This window comes from Pseudorasbora parva, chromosome 3, assembly GCF_024679245.1.
Source record: "Pseudorasbora parva isolate DD20220531a chromosome 3, ASM2467924v1, whole genome shotgun sequence".
Lineage (NCBI taxonomy): Eukaryota > Metazoa > Chordata > Actinopteri > Cypriniformes > Gobionidae > Pseudorasbora > Pseudorasbora parva.
The window spans coordinates 56682107-56702444 of NC_090174.1; the positions used below are offsets into that span (position 1 = coordinate 56682107).

Below are 20338 nucleotides of genomic sequence, written 5' to 3' on the forward strand. Positions count from 1 at the left end.
TAATATTTTATTTTTGATGTATACACACATTTTGCCAGGCAATTTTATATATAATTGGTATAAAACATAAAATAAATTGTTTCAAAGTTTTATTTTATTTTATTTTAATACATAAAGTGTAATTTGTGTGCTACAAACACTGAATTGTTTTAATTGTTATTTTATTATTATTATTTTATCACAGAACTTTATTGCATGTACACAATTTAATAAGCCATGCAATGTAGCGTCCATAAAGGTAGTCTTTTTTAACAGTCTATGGTAGTCTTCATATACTTTTCCCATTGCAATTTTAACAGACAAATACAATAAAAAAAACAATCTTTCAGACAATTAACAAGTTATGGTTCAAAAGCCAACAAAAGAAAGTATATAAAGAAGCCTAATTAGTTTCAGTTACTTCTCCAAATGTAGGTCTCTGCCCTCTGCAGGTTGGACTAATGGGCGTGACTAAAGGTAGGGGCGTGTCGCTAACCCCGCCCATATTTAGTGATGTCACTCGCGGAGGGATCATGAACCTCGCAGCGCCGCGCGGATGCATAGACGCGCACAACGCGACGCGACGCGACACACAGGTAAGTGCAGGTTCATCACATGACACGAGAGAGGAAAAGTTTTAAACGGTCATAGGAGCGCAGCTGTGTGAATAAAGTCTTTTAAATAGTTTTCAGTTAAATCCTTTTCATCTGATAGCTACTTTTTATCCGACCGGGGCTGCGGGGCATGTTGTCACAGAAGAATATGTGAGAATGTGTTGTTTGAAATGTGAAAATAAGCTAATTTTACCACAATATGTCTGATATATGTCTGAAATTAACAGGATTTTCAACCAAATGTAAAAAGTAGGGCAATTCTGACAAATAATATAATAAATAAATGTATGTAAAAATGATAGTACTAAAATATGCTATTTTTTTTGTTAAAAAACCCATATAAAACCCATGAACAGCATGCCCCTATATAAATGTGACAACTTGCCTTATATAGATGACTAAATTGTTCTCTTTTTTTACCTTTTGGTTTAAATGTTGTCTCATTATCTGTCTTCTAGTGTGTGTGTGTGTGTGTATGTGTGTTTACTTGTTTACCCAACAGCTATAGCAAATCAAGGATGTGAAATGCTATGATATTCACAGAAAAAATGAATGGATGTGTGCATTGTTTTGTGTTAATGAGTTTTGGTTTTCATCTTTGTTTTGAATTAAAGTTGCTCAATATCAGTTACCACAACAAATGGAGTGAATCGGGTAAACTGTAGTGAAAGCGATTAACATTTGGTTGTGTTGAGGAGCCGTAATGTCTCATTGATGTCTCAGGAGGCTCCATATGGATGGGCTGGATGTCATATGTTATGCAGGCTGGGGGCGTTGTCTGTCTTCACCCCCTCTGGATGACAGGCAGCAAATGAGAAAAAAATATTTCAAATTCATTATATATAAAAAGGAGATGCTTTGCAGAATATTTTCTGTACAGTGCAGGTGTTATGCAGATATTTTCAAACAGAAGTCATCTTATCTTTTTGAATGGTTAAGTCAACTTGCTTGAGGTTTTCAAAAATTAACATTTTATTTAGTTAAGACATTTATATTAAATCATATATTTGGTATTAACCATACTTTTGTTTCATTTTTACTGTATCAGTACAATATATTAAAAATACAAATTATATTATCTTACCTTTTTGGTTTTTAGCTTTGCAATGCCTGTGCCAGTTTAGCATGGACTGTTTTTTGAATGAAACTGCAGGCATGCATCATTGTGAACACTGACTCTTACACACAAACACACACACACACACACACACACACACACACACACACACACACACACACACACACACACACACACACACACACACACACACTGCAAGCAGATGCTCAAATGCACAGACACGGTTTCATTATTTATTTTTAGCATGTAGAGCATTGATTGGTCCTTGTGAAGATCTGCTCTCTGTTCCAGGAACTACTGCCTTTTGGGGGTTTAGTTATTAGTACGTCAAGCATTACTATTACTGTTGCTCATATTAAGAGATTTAAACAAACCTCTAACCCTGAGTATTAAATTTAAGTGTTTAATCTGTCATGCAGTGTTTAAGAATTATGCCATAAATAATGCTGTTGCTTTTCTATGCAGTTCGATGTCGAGGTTTGGAAGTGTTGTGTGAGTTATCAGACGACTAAATTAGTTGCTAGTCTGGTGTAATTGCCTTGATTTAGTGCAGACAGATTGGGATTAAATTAGATTAGTGTTGAGTCTGATATAGCCACGCAGTTCGTTTGTGTTCATGTGCATTATATTTTTTTTTTAGAAACCTCTCGCGTACACCATAATGGTGGGTTAATGTAGTTAAATCACGTTGTAATGCTAATGAATCATATATAATCTAAAACCAGATGAAATGCAACACAATGCAACAATATGTTTTCCTTGTGTCTCCCAAGTCACTGGATCCATAATGGCATTTTGGTGGAAAATAACTGTAAATGCATAAAGGCTATTATGAACACACACACACACACACACACACACACACACACACACACACACACACACACACACACACACACACACACACACACAAAAGAAGCATGTATTGTTCTCGCTTTGGTCTCAGCTGTTCTCACTCAAGCTTAAGCTACTTACTGCCGCCACTCAGCGTGCATCCTAATGCTCTATTGTGTGTCTTTGCATATATCATTTATCATATGTCACAATGTGATTTCCTTGTTGTTTATGGGTGCACTTATGTGGCAATAGAGAGAGAGCGTGTCTGTGTGTGTGAGAGTGTGTGATTAAGGTAAACCCTACATTATGGGGGCAAAATGTCCCCAGAAAAATGGCAATATATGAAATCCTTTGTCCTTGTGGGGACTTTTTTGTCCCCATAAGGAAAACTGTTAATTAATTAGACTAAGGGATGTTTTTTGAAATTGTAAAAATGCAGAAAGTTTTCTGTGATTTAGGTTTAGGGTTAAGCAAGAGAATATACCGTTTGTACAGAATAAAAACATTATGTCTATGGAAAGAGTCCGAAACATGGAATCCCTGTGTGTGTGTGTGTGTGTGTGTGTGTGTGTGTGTGTGTGTGTGTGTGTGTGTGTGTGTGTGTGTGTGTGTGTGTGTGTGTGTGTGTGTGTGTGTGTGTGTGTGTGTGTGTGTGTGTGTGTGTGTGTTTGTTTGTGAAGCGAGGAACACATGGCGTGTGTTTAGTTTTAAACTATTGATATTAGATCTGGGTCAGATACCGGACGAACCCCTCACATGCGCACACACAGACAGGTCTGTCTGATTCACCATCTTTGTGGGGACTTTTCATAGACTGAAGTTTTTTTAAATAATGTACAAACTGTGCCTACCCCTAAACTACCCATCGCAGAAACGCACACACACACGCACACGCACACACACACACACAGTGATTCCCAGACTGCCTGAGGACTGACCTTATGGCTTCTTCTGTATTCAGACTTTGTGTGTTTGTGTGGATAATGATGATAAATCTCACTGTCTGTCAATTCATAGCCTATATATCCATCTCTTATCTATCTATAGGTGGTCAGAATGACTAAAAGAGATAAATAGATTGATAAAATACATTATTTATATGGTACAAACAGCATAGGTTAAACATTACTAACATTGCTATAATTGTCCATTATTTGCATTTGTTTAATGAGCGAGACATTTGTCTGATAGCTGACGGAGAGCCATCTGAATAATGCGTGATGACAGTACGGATCACATGTGGATCTCATCTCCATTCTAGTGTTTACAGCAGTCTTACTCTTTTCCCATGGTGAATTTTTGGACAATATGAGCAGTAGATAGAGATACTGGCAGGCTAAAGCGCTCCCTCTTAAAATGTGCCGAGTTCAGGACGCCCATCTGACCCGTGGAACATTCCAGCGTCTGATCCTGATCGTCTAATCTCAGAACCTTTGTTTTGGGTTTCTAGTGGCTTTATGACGGTTCCTTCCCTTATGTTTGGCAGCATTTCTAGGGTCCATTCCCAAAATATCAACGCGTAAGCCTAGCACTCCTATCCCAGCCCCCAAAATACACACACCCCCTCTGATAGATGGGTATAAAATGACAATCTGCCATCTGTGTGGATCATTTTGTGTCGGACCTTTAGACCTGTATTGTTCGCTGCGCTGCTGAGGAGTTTGTGTTTCGTTTAGTGAAGAGTGTTGCTTTCTGAAGGTAAATGTATCTGGATGAATTATACTTTTGTTGCCAGGTGTTCGATTAGAATGTGTGAAATGTTTACTTCACTTTGCATGGTAACTTATTTTTATTAATGTATTGATATTGTATTATTACACTACCACAAACATTTAGGGTCAGTAAGTGTTTATGTTTAAAGAATAATCATTAGTTTAATTTAGCAAGAATACCTGAAATTGATGCAAAAAACTGCCAGCAAAGACATTTACAAAAGATTTGTATTTCAAATAAATGCTATTCATTTATACTCAGTATATAAGCTACTTATATATAAGCAGTTGATGCTGAAAATTCAGCTTTGCATCACAGCAAACTTTTATTACATATAAAAATATATTTAAATAGGAAACATGCCATTTGGAAATATAATAAGATCTCACTGCATTACTGTTTTTAAATAAATGCAGCCTTGGTGAGCAATAAGAGACTTTCAAAAACCTTTAAAAATCTTACCGACCCCAAACTTTTTCTTGTTCTTAAAAATATATGGCTTTAATATTGCTTTCTGCTACTAATCAACTTCACTAGTAGTGTTTCATAAGGCAAGCATCACTATTTCTATGCTCTCGCTCTCCAACCCATAGTATTAAAACGTTTCTTAAAAAAAAAAATTAAGCAAGCAACCACCTTGAACACCTTAAAAACTGCATAGCAAAACCTGGCAACCCTGATATTTTGCCGAGACACATCACTCATAATTTATTTAGAACATGTAAAAAGTTCTAAATCCTACAGTTTTTCAACAATGTCTGACTGAACATCTTTGCCCCCTCTGTCTCTGTCTTTCCAGGGCATTCTGTGAGGAGTCTATGAGGGTGTGTTTTAGATCAGACAGCTATGAGTGGTAAATACAGTGTGGTGTTACAGGGTCCGGCCCCCTGGGGCTTCAGACTGCAGGGAGGGAAAGACTTCAACATGCCTCTTTCCATTTCACGGGTGAGTACGAACACACATGTACACACACATTCAAACACCATACACCCCTTCTGACCCCCGACGCCATCTGTACCCTTTAATGATCTCTCACACCCCTCGTTCTTCTCTTTTTGTCTGTTTTCTCTGTTGCTTTTGACCTCATAATTATGCACAGGGGAGAGTGGGGTAAGCTGTGATTTAAACCGGTGCCCATTGTTTATCATAAGACCATATTTTTAGAAAAGTCATTTACAGACATTTTTTTTTATAATAATACAAAAATATATATATTTTTCCATGTGTTAAAATATACACTGCTGTTGTAAAATCTACAATTTTTTAAAATGTTTTTAAGAGAACTCCCCAAGGATGCATTTGATAAAAAATACAGTAAAACAGTAATATTGTGACATTTAAAATAACTGTTACTCTAGTCTTCAGTGTCACATGATCCTTCAGAAATCATTCTAATATGAGGATTATCAATTATCATTATAACATTGAACAATTATCAATGTTGAAAACAGTTGCACTGCTTAATCATTTTATGGAAATTGTGATGCATTGTCATTTTTACAGCATTTAAAGAGTATGAAGTTCAAAATATTTGGATTTTGTAACATTATTGTAACAGGGTTCTTGAATGGAAGGAAGGAGGCAGGAACCAGCAAACATTCAACGATTTTTATTAAATAAATAAACAAAACGAAAGTAATGCGGGCAGCCCCTCACGGACGACTGCCCGCACACACACACAACAAACCATAAACAAAACTCAACATAAAGTCCAGACCTGGTCCTCTCTCGTCTTCCACTGTCTTTTCTCCTCCTTTTATATTAAAAATATTTAGATAAAAATGAATCATGAATTAGTAAATTAAGCATTTATCCCAAAATAATAGCTGTGGGTAAAGGGTTTTTGATGCTTATTTTACCAATATTTTTATTGTTACAATTGTCTCTATTCTCAGTATCAAACCCTTTCTTTGCCGGTTCATGAAAATGCAATTAATCTGCATTTGAAATGTGATAAGTAAATGATTTAACATTTATTTTAAAATTTATTATTATTTTTTTAAATTTAATAATAAGTAAAAAAATAAAAAAATAAAAAATAAAATATAAATATAATATATAATTTTTAAATCGTTGATTCCCAAGGAATGCATGAACTGAAAACTGGTATAGCTTAAATGCAGAGTAAATTTATTTGGATAAAAGCATCTGCCAAATGCAAATATGAATGTTTCTGTGTTCATAATATTACAGCTTGGCTTTTGATGTGATGCGTCACACTTCTAATGTGAGCCACTTATTTCTGAGAAGTCATATTTCAGTGCCTCTTTATTTATAGGTACTTTCTTTTAATGTCACTTGATAGTAGATACACTATTTGTTTTAAAGTATAAATAAGATTTAATTAGTTTTATCCCCATCTTTCCTCTTGATTTACAGGACAAAATCTGTTAAGTGATCTATGTAACCTTTCCTTTCCACCTGTTCATACTTTTTATTTCGTAATGAGTCTTCCACACTTTTTCTACACACACACACACACACACACACACACACACACACACACACACACACACACACACACACACACACACACACACACACACACACACACACACACACACACACACACACACACACACACACACAGACTTATGTCACACAGTCGTTTAATCTGCCAATGTATGACAGCTATTCCCACAATGCCATCTGGCAGAGGACTGATGTAAATGACCTTCTGATTGATTTTCCTTGCATCTCCCTATTTCTTTCCTTCCCTGTCTCCAGGCTCTTCCTTCTTTCCCTTTGCCCTCCCTGTCCTCCTTGTTGTCTCTAAGTGTTTAATTTTTACACTGCTTTTTTTTTTTTTTTAATTAAATTTTACATTTTTTGTTACATTTTTTACACAGCGTACACTGATTTTTCCATTAATTAATTAATCTCTATAATATTACTAATTTGGATAGTGTACCTTAAAAGTGTTACTTATAAGCTTATAGCAATGTGATGTGCTTTTGAACTATTGGGCAATTTCATAATCATTATTTCTGCTAATGATTAAGGCAGTCGGGCAGTGCTTCGTTGCATCAGAGTTTGTGATGTGGTTCGTCTCGCTGCTGGTTGGTTTGGTTTGTGGCTTGGAGCGCTTTAAACAGGAAGCCAATGAAAATATTTGATCAATTGTGCGAGAGCTCTCTCGGATCCCGCTACAGACGTTACTCACACTCAATAAAAGATGTTATTTTAACTTCAGATCCCTTAGTAAAAACTGGGAGTGCAGCCGTCAGCTAGCCAGGGTTCAGTTCTGTCCCAGGGTGCCGGACACATCATTAATCTGTGATTTTCAGGACTCCTCTCATCTCTAGTCAGCATGTTGGGGGAGTAAGATTAAGTGAGCCTTAATTCTAAATGCATTAATGTGAGAGTAGATCACCTGTTTGCAAAACTATGGCCAGATTTAATAACAGCTTGTGCCGGTGCAAAATCTCTTTTGGTGTTAAAAAAAAATACTGTCAGGTTTTGACCAAAGACACACAGTGAAAAATCTTGCTGAAAAGGTGTGGACAGGGTTATTTTTGCTGCTGATCTTATTGCACATGCATTTGTATGAGTTTCCCTTTCAGATGCAAAATTTATGTGAGGAGAGTATTTAAATAAATCATGCGAGGTGATTTGCACTCTCACGCTAATGTTTGGTAAATCTGCCCCTAAGTGATATTTTATATTTAGCTGTCATTTTTAAAATGAATCCCACAAAGGTAATCAGGTTCCCATTATCCCACTTTTATTACACGGCTCTGTGAAATACTTGATTCTGATTGGTCAATCGTGCATTCCAGCGGTATGTTATTTCCAGATAACACCCGCTCATACGGGTACTACGAGTTATCTTGACCGGTACTACTTCTATGCTTAATGCTGGCGCCATCTTGTGGCTTAAGCAGCCGTGGGTTACAATGGAAGACCTTAAGGCAGGTTTCCTTTATAACGTTTTTAATATAGATATTTTTCTTACACAAACGCATCGATTCGAATCAGAAGGCTCTATTAACCCATCGGAGTCGTGTGGAGCACGTTATTTGACGGACAGCTGCATTTTTTATGGACTTCAAACACAACTACAACTACTGCTGGGATTAACATTAGCTTGGACTTTTTAAATATAACTTTAATTGTATTTGTCTGAAAGAAGAATGTCATATACACCTACGATAACTTGAGGGTGAGTAAATCATAGGCTTGGTTTCATTATTGGGTGAACTCACCCTTTCAGCATTCATTTTCAACATTTAGCATATGGCAAATCTTCAGCAATAGACAAAGGCTTAAAGCAGGTTGGAACTGTTTTTCTTCGCGGAAGCTTTGCGTAAGAGCTAATAAAATATTTAATCTCAAGACAATATTTTGTGTCTAATAATTATTTATTTGAGACTAGTAGCCGTGTAATAAGCGGGATAATGTGATGCAAGACCTGATCACTCTGTCGGGGTTTATTCTAGAATAACAACCGGCCGGGTGTACATTATCCCTTACATAATGTAACTAAATAAATGGAAGGGAAATAATTGGTTTAAAGGGATACTTCACTGCCTTTTCATATTAAACTATGTTATTCCCTTAACTTAAACGAGTTGATACACACCTCTCTCGTCTCAGTGCGTGGACTTAATCTCTCTGACGCGCGGTGATGATCTGATAGCATTTAGCTTAGCCCACTAAGCCCAGTTCATTCACTATGGAACCAAACAGAGATCAAGTTAGAAGTACCAAACACCTCCACGTTTCCCCTATTTAAATACAGTTACACGAGTAGTTGAATTATCAAGTATGGTGACAAAATAAAACGTGGTGCTTCTCTAATCGGATTAAAAAGGAGAACTATAATGTATGGCGGATTAGCACTTCTCAGAGTACTTTGGCTCGGCACAGTAAAAAGTCCAGGCCGAAACATCTTCCCTCACATCTCCCTATTGACAGAAATGAGAGAGTGAGGGGGAGGTGTGAGGAAAGATGTTTCGGCCGGGACTTTTTACTGCGCCGAGCCGAAGTACTCTCAGAAGTGCTAATCCGCCATACATTATAGTTCTCCTTTTTAATCCGATTAGAGAAGTACCACGTTTTATTTTGTCACCATACTTGATCGTTCAACTATTCGTGTAACTGTATTTAAATAGGGAAAAGATGGAGGTGTTTGGTACTTTTTACTTGATCTCTGTTTGGTACCATAGTGAATGAACTGGGCTTAGTGGGCTAAGCTAAATGCTATCAGATCGTCACCGCGCGTCAGAGAGATTAAGAGCACACACTGAGACGAGAGAGGTATGTATCAACTCGTTTTAGTTAAGGGAATAACATTGTTTAATATGAAAAAGCAGTGAAGTAACCCTTTAAATAATTGTATCGTGTGAAAATAAAGAAGGCGAGGGCTGATACTAGAGATATAAAACCAGCAAAGCTTTAATATTAGCCATAATTATGCAAATATATTTGAGAAGATTGGCCAATCAGAATAAAGTATTATAGAGACTCATATTTTAATTTCTGTCAGCAACTAGCTGTAGTTTAACTACTTAAAACAGACCTGCTGCTTCAAGTTTTGTCCTCCAGCTCTCATGACATCATCTCCAGAGGAGTGTATATGTGTGGGTGATAAACTTTTCGTCGACGATAAGATAAAATGAGAATGTTCCAGTTCATGCGATGATAAAACAAGTTTCTTTCTCAGAGGTTCTCTGCAGCCAGTCAAGTGTTTCAGCCGTCAGGATTAAGCTGCAGCTTTTCTGGCGAGAACTTGTAGATTGCAGCTGTAGTATTTCTTCAAGTGTTTTTGCTCGTCTGCTGATTTCAGACTGGACGGGCGCTGGGACAGGTTTAGACTGTAAATAAAACGTTTGAGGGGAGTGTGTTGGGTTTGGATGCGGACAGGTCTGAGGTTATGGGAGTGTGATTTTTGTTTTGTGTGAAAAGCGGTGGGAAGTTGGCAGCGAGATTGGGCTGGTTTGAGCCTCGCTGTACCCCAGCCAGCTTTACAGAGATTTAATATTCTAAGTTCTGGTTTATGATGGGATTTAATACGGGTATCTGGTCTAAACTAGGCTTTATAAGACTGTGGTTTGGAGCTGCTGTTACATGCTGGTTAGTGTCAATGTCAGTTTCTCTCTCTCTCTCTCCTTTTTCTGTACCATCTAACACTAACATTGTGCCATGATACCACCAGTTTTCTGTACTCTGTTTATCTTTCTTTCTCTCTAGGTTTGAATCAAATGTATGTCTATAGACACACACTGGGTTTAAAACAAATATAGGATAGAACACATGTTGTGTTAATTTATCCAGGTTAATTGGTTGAGTTTGTTTTCACTATTATACTGGCTCATTTTTTTTACTTCATACATGAAGTAATGTTTACGGGGTTTAATGTTTACGGGCTCATATTTTACAGTATAGCATAGACTGGGTAAATCCAGCATGATCTGCCGGTGATTTGATTTTGCCCGGCAACTCAGTCTGGAAATATGTACATTAATTTCTACTGCTTCTGTTACACTTTTGCAGGAACCAATCACAGACTGGCTTATCTACCTGGCGCGCTATTGGCGGGTTTAACACGATAACAGATAGAGAAGCGATGGGTCGTTGCCAGTTGATCACGCATCTTGTGCAGTAGAAAATACAGAGCAGACTCCCCAGACCAATGTTCAATTTTAAATTGAGCTTGGTTTGGTGATAGCCAAACAAAGAATACCATATTTTATATCTTTTTAATATGTATTGCCTACATTTAAGCTCATTTAACAAATGTTAGAAGTAAAAATAAAACATTTATAAGTAGTTCAAGTGTAATCGAGTAGTCTCTGTTGTCCTGTTTCCACCGTAACGGCGCTGGATCTCGTGCCGGAGCTTGTCGTGTTCAGTGGGGAACTTCTAACTTCAGACCACTGTCCTGTACAACATAAACAGTCTGTGTACATCTAAAGATTTTATCAGGCTTTTCCACCGTGCGAAAAGGCCAATGCGACACTTGTCTAGGTGACTCACATTGCGCCCCTGTATGTTGCTATACATTACAATAACAAATTTATAGATAAAATAAAACCTACACAAACCTGTATTCCAAAGACATGCACCAATATGATGGATCTGCACTGTGCTCTACTGAAGAGGTTGAAATAAATAACTCAACCTCTGGGTTGTAACTCAATAATAACTCAACCCAGGATCTGAGTCACACAAAAACTAACCAAACACTGGGTTGTCATGTCTGACACAGGATTTGGGTAACACAAAAACTACCCAAACATTGGGTTGTTACATCTGACCCAGGATCTGAGTCACACAAAAATTACCCAAACACTGGGTTGTCACGTCTGACCCAGGATCTGGGTAACACAAAAACTAGCCAAACACTGAAAAAAATAACCCAAACAAATGATCCAAAAGGCTCAACCCAGGATTTGAGTAGAAAAAAGAACCCAAGATTTTTGTAGGTCTATTTTGTCAGCAGGTCTGTATTATAGAAACACTATAGTCACACTGTCACTTTATTAATACACTAGTAAAGTTGGTAGAAACACACATGCACAGTAAAGAACATGCATCTGTTTAAATTGCCCTAATGGGAAAACATTACAGTTTAATGAAGATGTCTTTGCTTTTCATGAAACCTGATATGATGTCATAAATCATTTAGCTGAATTGTTAATGATATGGCCATTAAGTACAAGCTGTGCTGCTTCTCCTGATCAAGTTAGCAGATTGTGCTTCCAGACTCACCAATAAATCTGCTTGAAAACGCCTGTAAGATTCCACATGTGAACGTGAGATGGGAAGGAAACAAACTCAACTATTCATTCAGCCATTTATGCTATTTGATTACGCAGCACTTTGGAGAACTTTGTTCTGATTGGTCATTCTGTGATCAAAACCGGTATGATTTTTTTAAAATGCTTTGCCTTTTATGCTCACCAAGGCTGCATTTATTTGATCAAAAATACAATAAAAACAATATTATTATGAAATATTATTTGAATATATTTTAAAATGTAATTTATTCCTGTGATCAAAGCTGAATTTTCAGCATCATCATAACTCCAGTCTTCAGTGTCACATGATCCTTCAGAAATCGTTCTGATATGATGATTTGATGCTCTAGAAACGTTTTTTAACAGTTGTGCTGCTTAATATTTTTGTGGAAACTGTGATATATTTTTCCCCCCAGTATTCTTTAATGAATAGAAAGTTCAACATTTTGGGATATATGTTTTAGTGCCAGAAACAAACACAACCATTTTTTACAACCCACAACTGAATGGCTCTCTGTCTGACTCTTCAAACACATGACTTAATTATTTGCGTAGATCTGTTCGGTGTAATGAAGCAAATGGTATCTGTCTCAGACACCTCATCTGAATATTACCACACATTTTCTCAGCAATGACGTTTCTTGACAATTTTGGCCGGTCTTTATATACAGACTGCATTCTGCAGAGAGTATTGATTGCAACAGCACTCGCACCATACCTCACACACACACACACACACACACACACACACACACACACACACACACACACACACACACACACACACACACACGCACACGCACACGCACACACACAGGGTGTTTTATGAGCATTCACAGCTAGTTTATGTGTGTTTAGATTAAAGTTAATGAACACATCTAGTTTAACTGCATGGGGCAGTGTGTCTCTGAGGGACGTTTATGAAGTTGAATAGACCTTCTGTTCACCTAGCAGCGTACAACACCTTCAGAAACAGTAAAACCACTGATGCTGAAGTGGCAGGCCATCTGGATGCGGTCTGACGTCACAGTGACGCTGTGTAAAATCACCACCTGTTATATTTCAGGTTTTATGCGCAGTTGTTTGATTGGGAAATTGAACACATTCAATCAAAACATTAAAGGACAACTCCGGCGAATTTTTAAGTTTATCTTGATCGTTATATCTTTGTGAGTATAGTCTATAGAAAAAAACGAACCGGATTGGTCCTTGCAACACGGACTTATTACAGTTAATGCCCAGAGCCCCCCCTCAGCTAAAACGGGGCTTTGGGGGCATAAACGTAACGGCTGTTTTTGTGCCTCTTAACAGACACAAAATGCAATTAAAATGTCCGTCCAACATGAACAGGTCCCTCACATGACAACGAGATGCGTTTAGCCACTTAGCCATTGTTTAAATTCACCTGTTTTAGCCGGCTAGCTGTGTCTCGCACTGAAGTCCCGTGGGAAACTCAGCGGTAGATGGAAAGTCGAGAAGAGCATCGTGTTTATGAAGAGGATCTGCTCATTGGCTCGTCGGCAGGGATGGGCAGTATTTCAAATACATGTATTTCAAATACGTATTTGAAATACAAAATACTATTTTGTATTTTGTATTTTAAAGCCTTTGGAAAAAATCGAATGTAATTTGTATTTAAATACATTTAAGATGAGTATTTTTGTATTTTCAAAATACTCAAAATACTTTGAGCCAGGCAACCTCTTTATCAGGAGCTGTTTTCATGCATCTACTAGTTCAGACCAGACACGCCCCTCCCCCCAACATTCATTCAGGTGAGCCGCAGCTGTACAACCCTAGCCTGACAAGCCAGACCCACATCAAGATGTTTGGTCTGGAAACTCACCATAGACAGCTCAATCTGAGGGGCGGATAAACGGTTGTCTTTCAAACTCCCTCTGCACGCGATAGGATAGCGCTACAACCATCAAGAGCAACGTGAAGCGGAGCTCATTGATAGATTAAACATTCGCCGTATCCGGTCGGCTAAACTCCGAACACATCTTCCCTTTTTAAGAATGACTTCAGTGCCGTTCTTTGTTTTTTTCTCAGAGAAAAGCTTAACTCAAGTCTTCCAGAGTTACGGCCAAAGCTGATTCGAAAGACCGCCGTTCGCCAGCGTCTGTGTTTACTAGAAGCACGCAAACGCAACTCTTCCGTCATTATGTTAAGCCCCGCCCACCGACTCTATACACAATGTGATTGGCCCGACCAGAGTTTGGTTTTTACAGCTCAGAAGTGTATTGAGAGTTGCTAGACGGCACTCGTGATTAGATTAGCTGCCGCTAGGGTGCGTCTAGATTTCTAGGCTAGTACAACCCAGCCTTGGATCGGCAACTTTACAAAATTGTTGTAATAAGGTGAGGATGTCATGGTCAATTCTACTTGTTGATTAAAGTAGCTTGTCAAATGTGTTTGAAGTATTAACGTTACTGCATGTTAGGAATGAGTGATATCATATGACAATACATTTTGTAGATTCGTAGCAATAATATAAAATGTGAATCGATGGAACTTTTTCTAAATCATTTACATAGATAGGCCTATCGGGGTAAGCACATATATCTGTGCAGCTTTTAGTGGGCAGGAATAATTGGAATGTTGGAGTGGAAAAAGAAGTGAGGGCGAATGAGTTATTGACGTAATTTGTGTTATTATAACTGCCGCTAAAGGAAATTCAAATTCAAATTGAAAACGAAAGTTTCTAAGCAGTTGCACACATCTAAATGCTTTTTGGCATTCAGAATAGGCCCAGATAGATTACAGCCTAATATGGATACCTTCACTGAATTGCCAATTTCACATGTATTTGGTGTATTTTCAAAATACAAAATACTGTATTTGTATTTAAATACATTTTTCCACACAGTATTTTGTATTTGTATTTAAATACATTTTTCCTCACAGTATTTTGTATTTGTATTTTAAATACATTTCCATGTATTTATGCCCATCTCTGCGTCGGTCCCATAGACAGTAAAAGAAATGGACTGAGCGATCCCATTGACGTCAACGGCGAAATAATGAAGTCAACCTAGGGGCACTCACTTCCTGATGGCTGAGCGAACTGCGCAGGCTCAGACGGAGCTTGAGGACGTAGATGTGACGTGAGCCTCCTGTCTGACAGCTGTAGGTCTTCTAGTAGTTGTGGAAAGTGAAAGCTGAATCACGTTGTTTAAATATTTTCTCCCGTTGCTTTTGGCTCACTATGGGCTTCTCTCCATTCTTCTCCCTTGACTTTATCAGACTTTATGTCTCCACGTCCCACCGACTGTCTCATAGACAGTAAAAGATTGCCTGCGAGCGTCTCCTCAGGTCTATACGGTAATTTCTCAACTGTGCGACAGAGTCGCGTTGGTTATGACGTAATCGTTAGCCTATTTTTACAAAAACAGCTTCTGCGGGGCGATAGTGTAAGATACAATGGGATGCTAACAGCAGGTGATGGCTTGGTTAGCAATGGCCGCCCCTAGGGGTGGAACGCTTTCCGAGCGCTAGATTACCCCCTTGGTCGGTCCTCAGTATTGAACGTGTCCGAGAGAAATAGTTTTCGATTCTGTACTGCTGGTCCGATGAGGACCACTGCTCGTGAGCTCATCAGATCTCAGCAAAATATGACTCAGTTCAGTGAACGGTTGGAGTTACAACATATAATTCAAGACATTAGTTTATTTATATACGGAGGAACTGTCACTCATGTCAGAAAGTGAGTAACTAAAGTAACGTGTGTGGTCAGCGCTGATTTGAGATGCGAACCGTTTGGATCGATTCAGTCCGATTTGGTGAACTGGTTCGCCGGTTCACTAAAAAGAACCGGTTCAAAAGAACGATTTGTTCGTGACCGGACTTCACTAGAGTGATAATCCGATTGGGCTCGTGAGTGAAGAATAAATTGTTCCACGTTTGTGCCTTTCCGAATTGTAAAAATTTGCAGCGAACACTTGACTAACTTATAAAGACACAACACAGCCAGGCCGGTTGAAGAAAATACCATTCCGTGGTTATAGACGGGTGCAGCCACTGTGGAGGTAATGTAAACTTTATGTCCATGCTTATAATTGATTCGTTTTAAAGGGGACATTCTGACTTTTTCCATGTTTAAGTGCTATAATTGGTGCATCCACCAACCCATAAAATGTGAAAAAGGGCAATCTAGTAACTTTGTTTTGGTAAGCCTTTTTCTGCAAGCATGTGAAAAAATAAGCCGGTCCGATTTTGCACCCCTAGTTGCATAGAAAAGGGATCTTGTTATATTACCGCCCCTTAGCAAGATGACCACAGAAGGTATAACCGTAATTAAACTAATTTATCAGTTATATCTTCATGCTGCATATATTCTCTGGCTCTGAAGGCATTTTACAACAGTTCCCACAAGTGATTTATAGATTATCATGACAGAATATGTTAATCGACAACTTGAAGATAGATAACTATACCTATATACTAACTATCTGTCCACATCAGCTACATAAATAAACTAGACATTCACAAAACGTCCCATTGTATTCTACATTTGGACAATTCTTCTTGAGTCTCTCCATGATTGTCCAACTCCGGTTTGAACATAAAAGGCTGAACAATTTCAATGCATGACTGCATGACAATATTAACATGCTTTAAAGAAATGAACTGTGGGGTATTTTGAGCTAAAACTTCATATACACACTCTGGGGACATCAGAGACTTGTTACTAAGTGTCAATTGTCTCTTGAGCAAAAGTGTTTGAATCCACTAACACAGCAGAAAACATTTGCAACACTGAAACCAGCAGCCCTCTAATTGCTGGTGTGGCGACTTGACGTCCACCGTCACACCACATGAGTAAACAAGTCGTGAAAATATTTAACACCATGCCGTGCTAAAACATGTGACACACACCAAAAATGTGTGTTTGCTTACAGACTGTGTGAGTAAGCTGTTGTTCCAAACCTCTATGACTTACTTTTTTCCAATGAGAACAAAATAACTAAGGATGTAGCTTTTTCCAAGCAATAGAAGCATACAGTGACCCAGGTCTGAAAACGGTCAGAAAGGGCCTTTATACGACCTGTGTGAAATAGCCTAAGTTTAATGAGGCCTGTGTATCAGTGCTGTGTGAGGGGAAAGACTACAATTATAGTGACTTTTAGCTGAAATGAGAGCTGAAATTAGTTGCCAAATATCGGTTCTAGTACGTCACATGTATGAGCTCATTAAGCTCATTAATGCTTCTGCAAAAAGGTACACTATTAGCACTTTTCCACTGCATGGTACGGCTTGGTACAGCTCACTTAAATCAGGGGTTTTCAAACCTCTCCCTGCACATTTTGTATGTCTCTCATATTTGTCACCCACCTCATGTCCTGCGGTCTCTAATAATGAGCTCATGAGTTGAATCAGGTGTGTTAGATGAGGGAGACATACAGTACAGGCCAAAAGTTTGGACACATTACTGTTTGTCATGTTTTTGAAAGAAGTTTCTTCTGCTCATCAAGCATGCAGAAATCATTCTAATATGATGATTCAAAGTTGGAAACAGTTCTGCTGTTTAATATTTTTTCATAACCTGTGATACTTTTTTATAATATTTTGATGAATAAAATTTAAATTCAAATGTTTTAAAAATAGAAATCTTTTGTAACAACAATATACACTACTGGTCAGTAATTTGGGGTCAGTTACTTTTTTCTTTCTTTTTTTGAAATAAATCAATAAAGTTATTCAGCAAGGATGTGTTAAATTGATAAAAAATGATAGTAAAGGAGATTTATATTATTTGAATTTTTTTTTATTTTGAATAAATGCAGTTTTTTCGAACCTTTTATTCATCAAGTATATTAGGCAGCAGAACTGTTTCCAACACTCATAATAAATCAGAATATGAGAATGATTTCTGAAGGATCATGATCACTGAAGACTGGAGGAACCATCCTGAAAATTCAGCTTTGCATCACAGAAATAAATGATCATTTAAAATATAATAAATTGAAAACCAAATATTTTAAATTGTAATAATATATCACAATATATACAAAAAATTCTGTATTTTTGATCAAATAAATGCAGGCTTGATGAGCAGTAGAAACTTCTTTCAAAAACATTACAAATAGTAATGTGTCCAAACTTTTGGCCTGTACTGTACGAAACGTGCAGTTCTGGGGGTCCTCCAGGACAGGTTTGAAAACCCCTGACCTCAATAGTACCACCTTAAGCTTCCAAGCGAGCTGTACCGATACTAAAATGTGATGTGTAAACACTGCAGATCACTGATTGGTCAGAGCGAATCGTCACTACCAGCATCATTGGATTTGATACAGGACACCAAACCTGCTAGAAACATCTTCCTCTAGTAGTGAAAACATCCACATGCTGAGAATCAAGAACACCAATCCATCGATATGCTCCTGTGTAATGCGTTTGTTTGTGTCACATTTATGTTGATGTCTCGGCAGCAGAGGTGCCGCAACTATAACAATCAGTCTATAATCCCACCCACTTTGAAGCAGTACTAAATTGCAGTGGAAAACCAAACCGAGCCAAAGCAAAGTGAGCCGAGTCATACCACGCAGGGGAAAATCGCCATAAGTAACTTGAAAAAAAAAAAAAAAAGGCTCTGCACGACTATGCGGATGAATATGGTTATCCTACTGATCATAAAACATGAATATATAGAAGTTCGTTGTTATTGGAAGAAGGAGAAGGTGACTCTCATCTTCAATCACACACCGGTCTCGCTCGCTCCTCCCACATCTCTCGCTCATCAACCTTGCCACAATTCACTACTAGGCTATTGGGATATAACCAATTTAGATGAAAATAATCTCAACCTGACTAGCTGAAGACGTTAATGTATCTTTACCCATTAATAAACACGGTATAGTGTAAAATTCAGCACCGTGTATAAATTCCAGCACAGCTTTAGAACAACCATAATGAAACAAGCCTTCACAATAGATAATGCTTTACAATGAACTCTTTTAGAGAGCTACATATGAATATATCTGTTCAGTAAAATACTTTACTCACACGTTGAGTATTAAAACACCATCATCTCTGCGTTGCTTTAACAACATTTCAACTCCCTCAGTTCTTGCCATCTCTGAAAAGCCAAGCCAATGTTGATTCTTGTTTTATTATGAGCTCTGTCACGTTCTGTTTTTGACAGAGAATCTCCTCTTGTTATTCCAGGTGATTCCCTAGATGTTGGAGATTTAGCTGCCCCAAGTCGCTCGTTGTGACATTTGACCTACGCCATTCCCACACCATACACGATACTCGAATGTAACCAAAACAGCTTTTGTCTATTTACGGATATAAGGCACGCAACGGTACACAATTTCCATCCCAACAGATCTAAAATATAAACAATTATAATAGGCTTACCGTAGGGAATCAGGGTAAGACAAAACCACATTTTGGGAGAAGGATTGATAATGTATTGCTGCATTATTTAATTTTTGTTTATTTAAAGCAAAAAGTTACATGGTGTACCTTTTTAAAGAAATTAATACTTTTATTCAGTGAAGATAGATTAAATTGACTAAAAGTGACAGTACACTCTAAAAAATGTGTTGTTTTAACCCAATTTTGGCTAAAATATGGATGAACCCAACCTTTGGGTTAAACTCAAAAATGTAACCCAACTGCTAGGTTTGTCCATATTTGATCCAAAATTGGGTTAAAACAACCCAACATTTTTTAGAGTGTACTGTCACTTTTAGTTAATGTATCTATTTTCGCTAAATAAAAGTATTAATTTCTTGACATTTATAATGTTTATTTATAATTTACAATTATGTATAATGTTAGATTTAAATACATGTTTTCTTGAACTTATCAACAATGAATCCTGAAGAAAAAAAAACAAAAAACTGAAGCAGCAGAACTGTAATGTGCTCTGTTTTAGTTTATTTTTCCCTCTCTTCCTGTTTTCCTTCTCAGTTCCTAGTTAATGTTCCTGTTTGCTAATTAGTTTCATAGTCCATAATTCCACACATCTGTTCTGTTTCTATTTGATTATGTTCTCGGTGTGTTAAAACCCTGAGTCCTGTCTGTTAAGGCTTTCCTCGGTTTAAGCTGGTTGTGTCTGTTTATTTCTCCTACGATCCCCTGTGTATTTCTTGTTTGATTTATTAAAGACTATTTTTGTTCCTTCTGCGTCATGCGCTTAAACCCACAGCCATGGCAAACTGTTTTCAACATTAATAATAATTAATGTTTCTTGAGGAGCAAATCATCATATTAGAATGATTTCTGAAGGATCATGTGACACTGAAGACTGGAGTAATGATGCTGAAAATTCAGCTTTGATCACAGGAATAAATTACATTAAATAGTTAAGATAACACAGTGTACTGGATCCAAGCATAAACTCTTAAAGGGACAGGAGCCTATTA

The 20338-nt window shown here is 37.6% G+C and overlaps 1 protein-coding gene across 4 annotated transcripts in view; it reads left to right on the forward strand.

Moving 5' to 3' along the window:
- The first annotated feature begins 507 nt into the window (after nucleotides 1–507).
- Nucleotides 508–20338, forward strand: part of pdlim5a (PDZ and LIM domain 5a) — an 86255-nt gene continuing 66424 nt past the window's right edge. For 3 of the 4 annotated variants that reach the window (XR_010904440.1, XM_067439598.1, XM_067439600.1), the window contains exons 1-2: nucleotides 4103–4206; nucleotides 5021–5166. Coding sequence is in view for 3 of the 4 variants with exons in the window: in XM_067439598.1 (XP_067295699.1) it covers nucleotides 5068–5166 (99 nt within the window). In the remaining variant the exon portion in view is untranslated. Of the gene's footprint in view, nucleotides 576–4102; nucleotides 4207–5020; nucleotides 5167–20338 lie in introns of those variants that run through there. The other variant, XM_067439599.1, reaches the window with a different exon arrangement.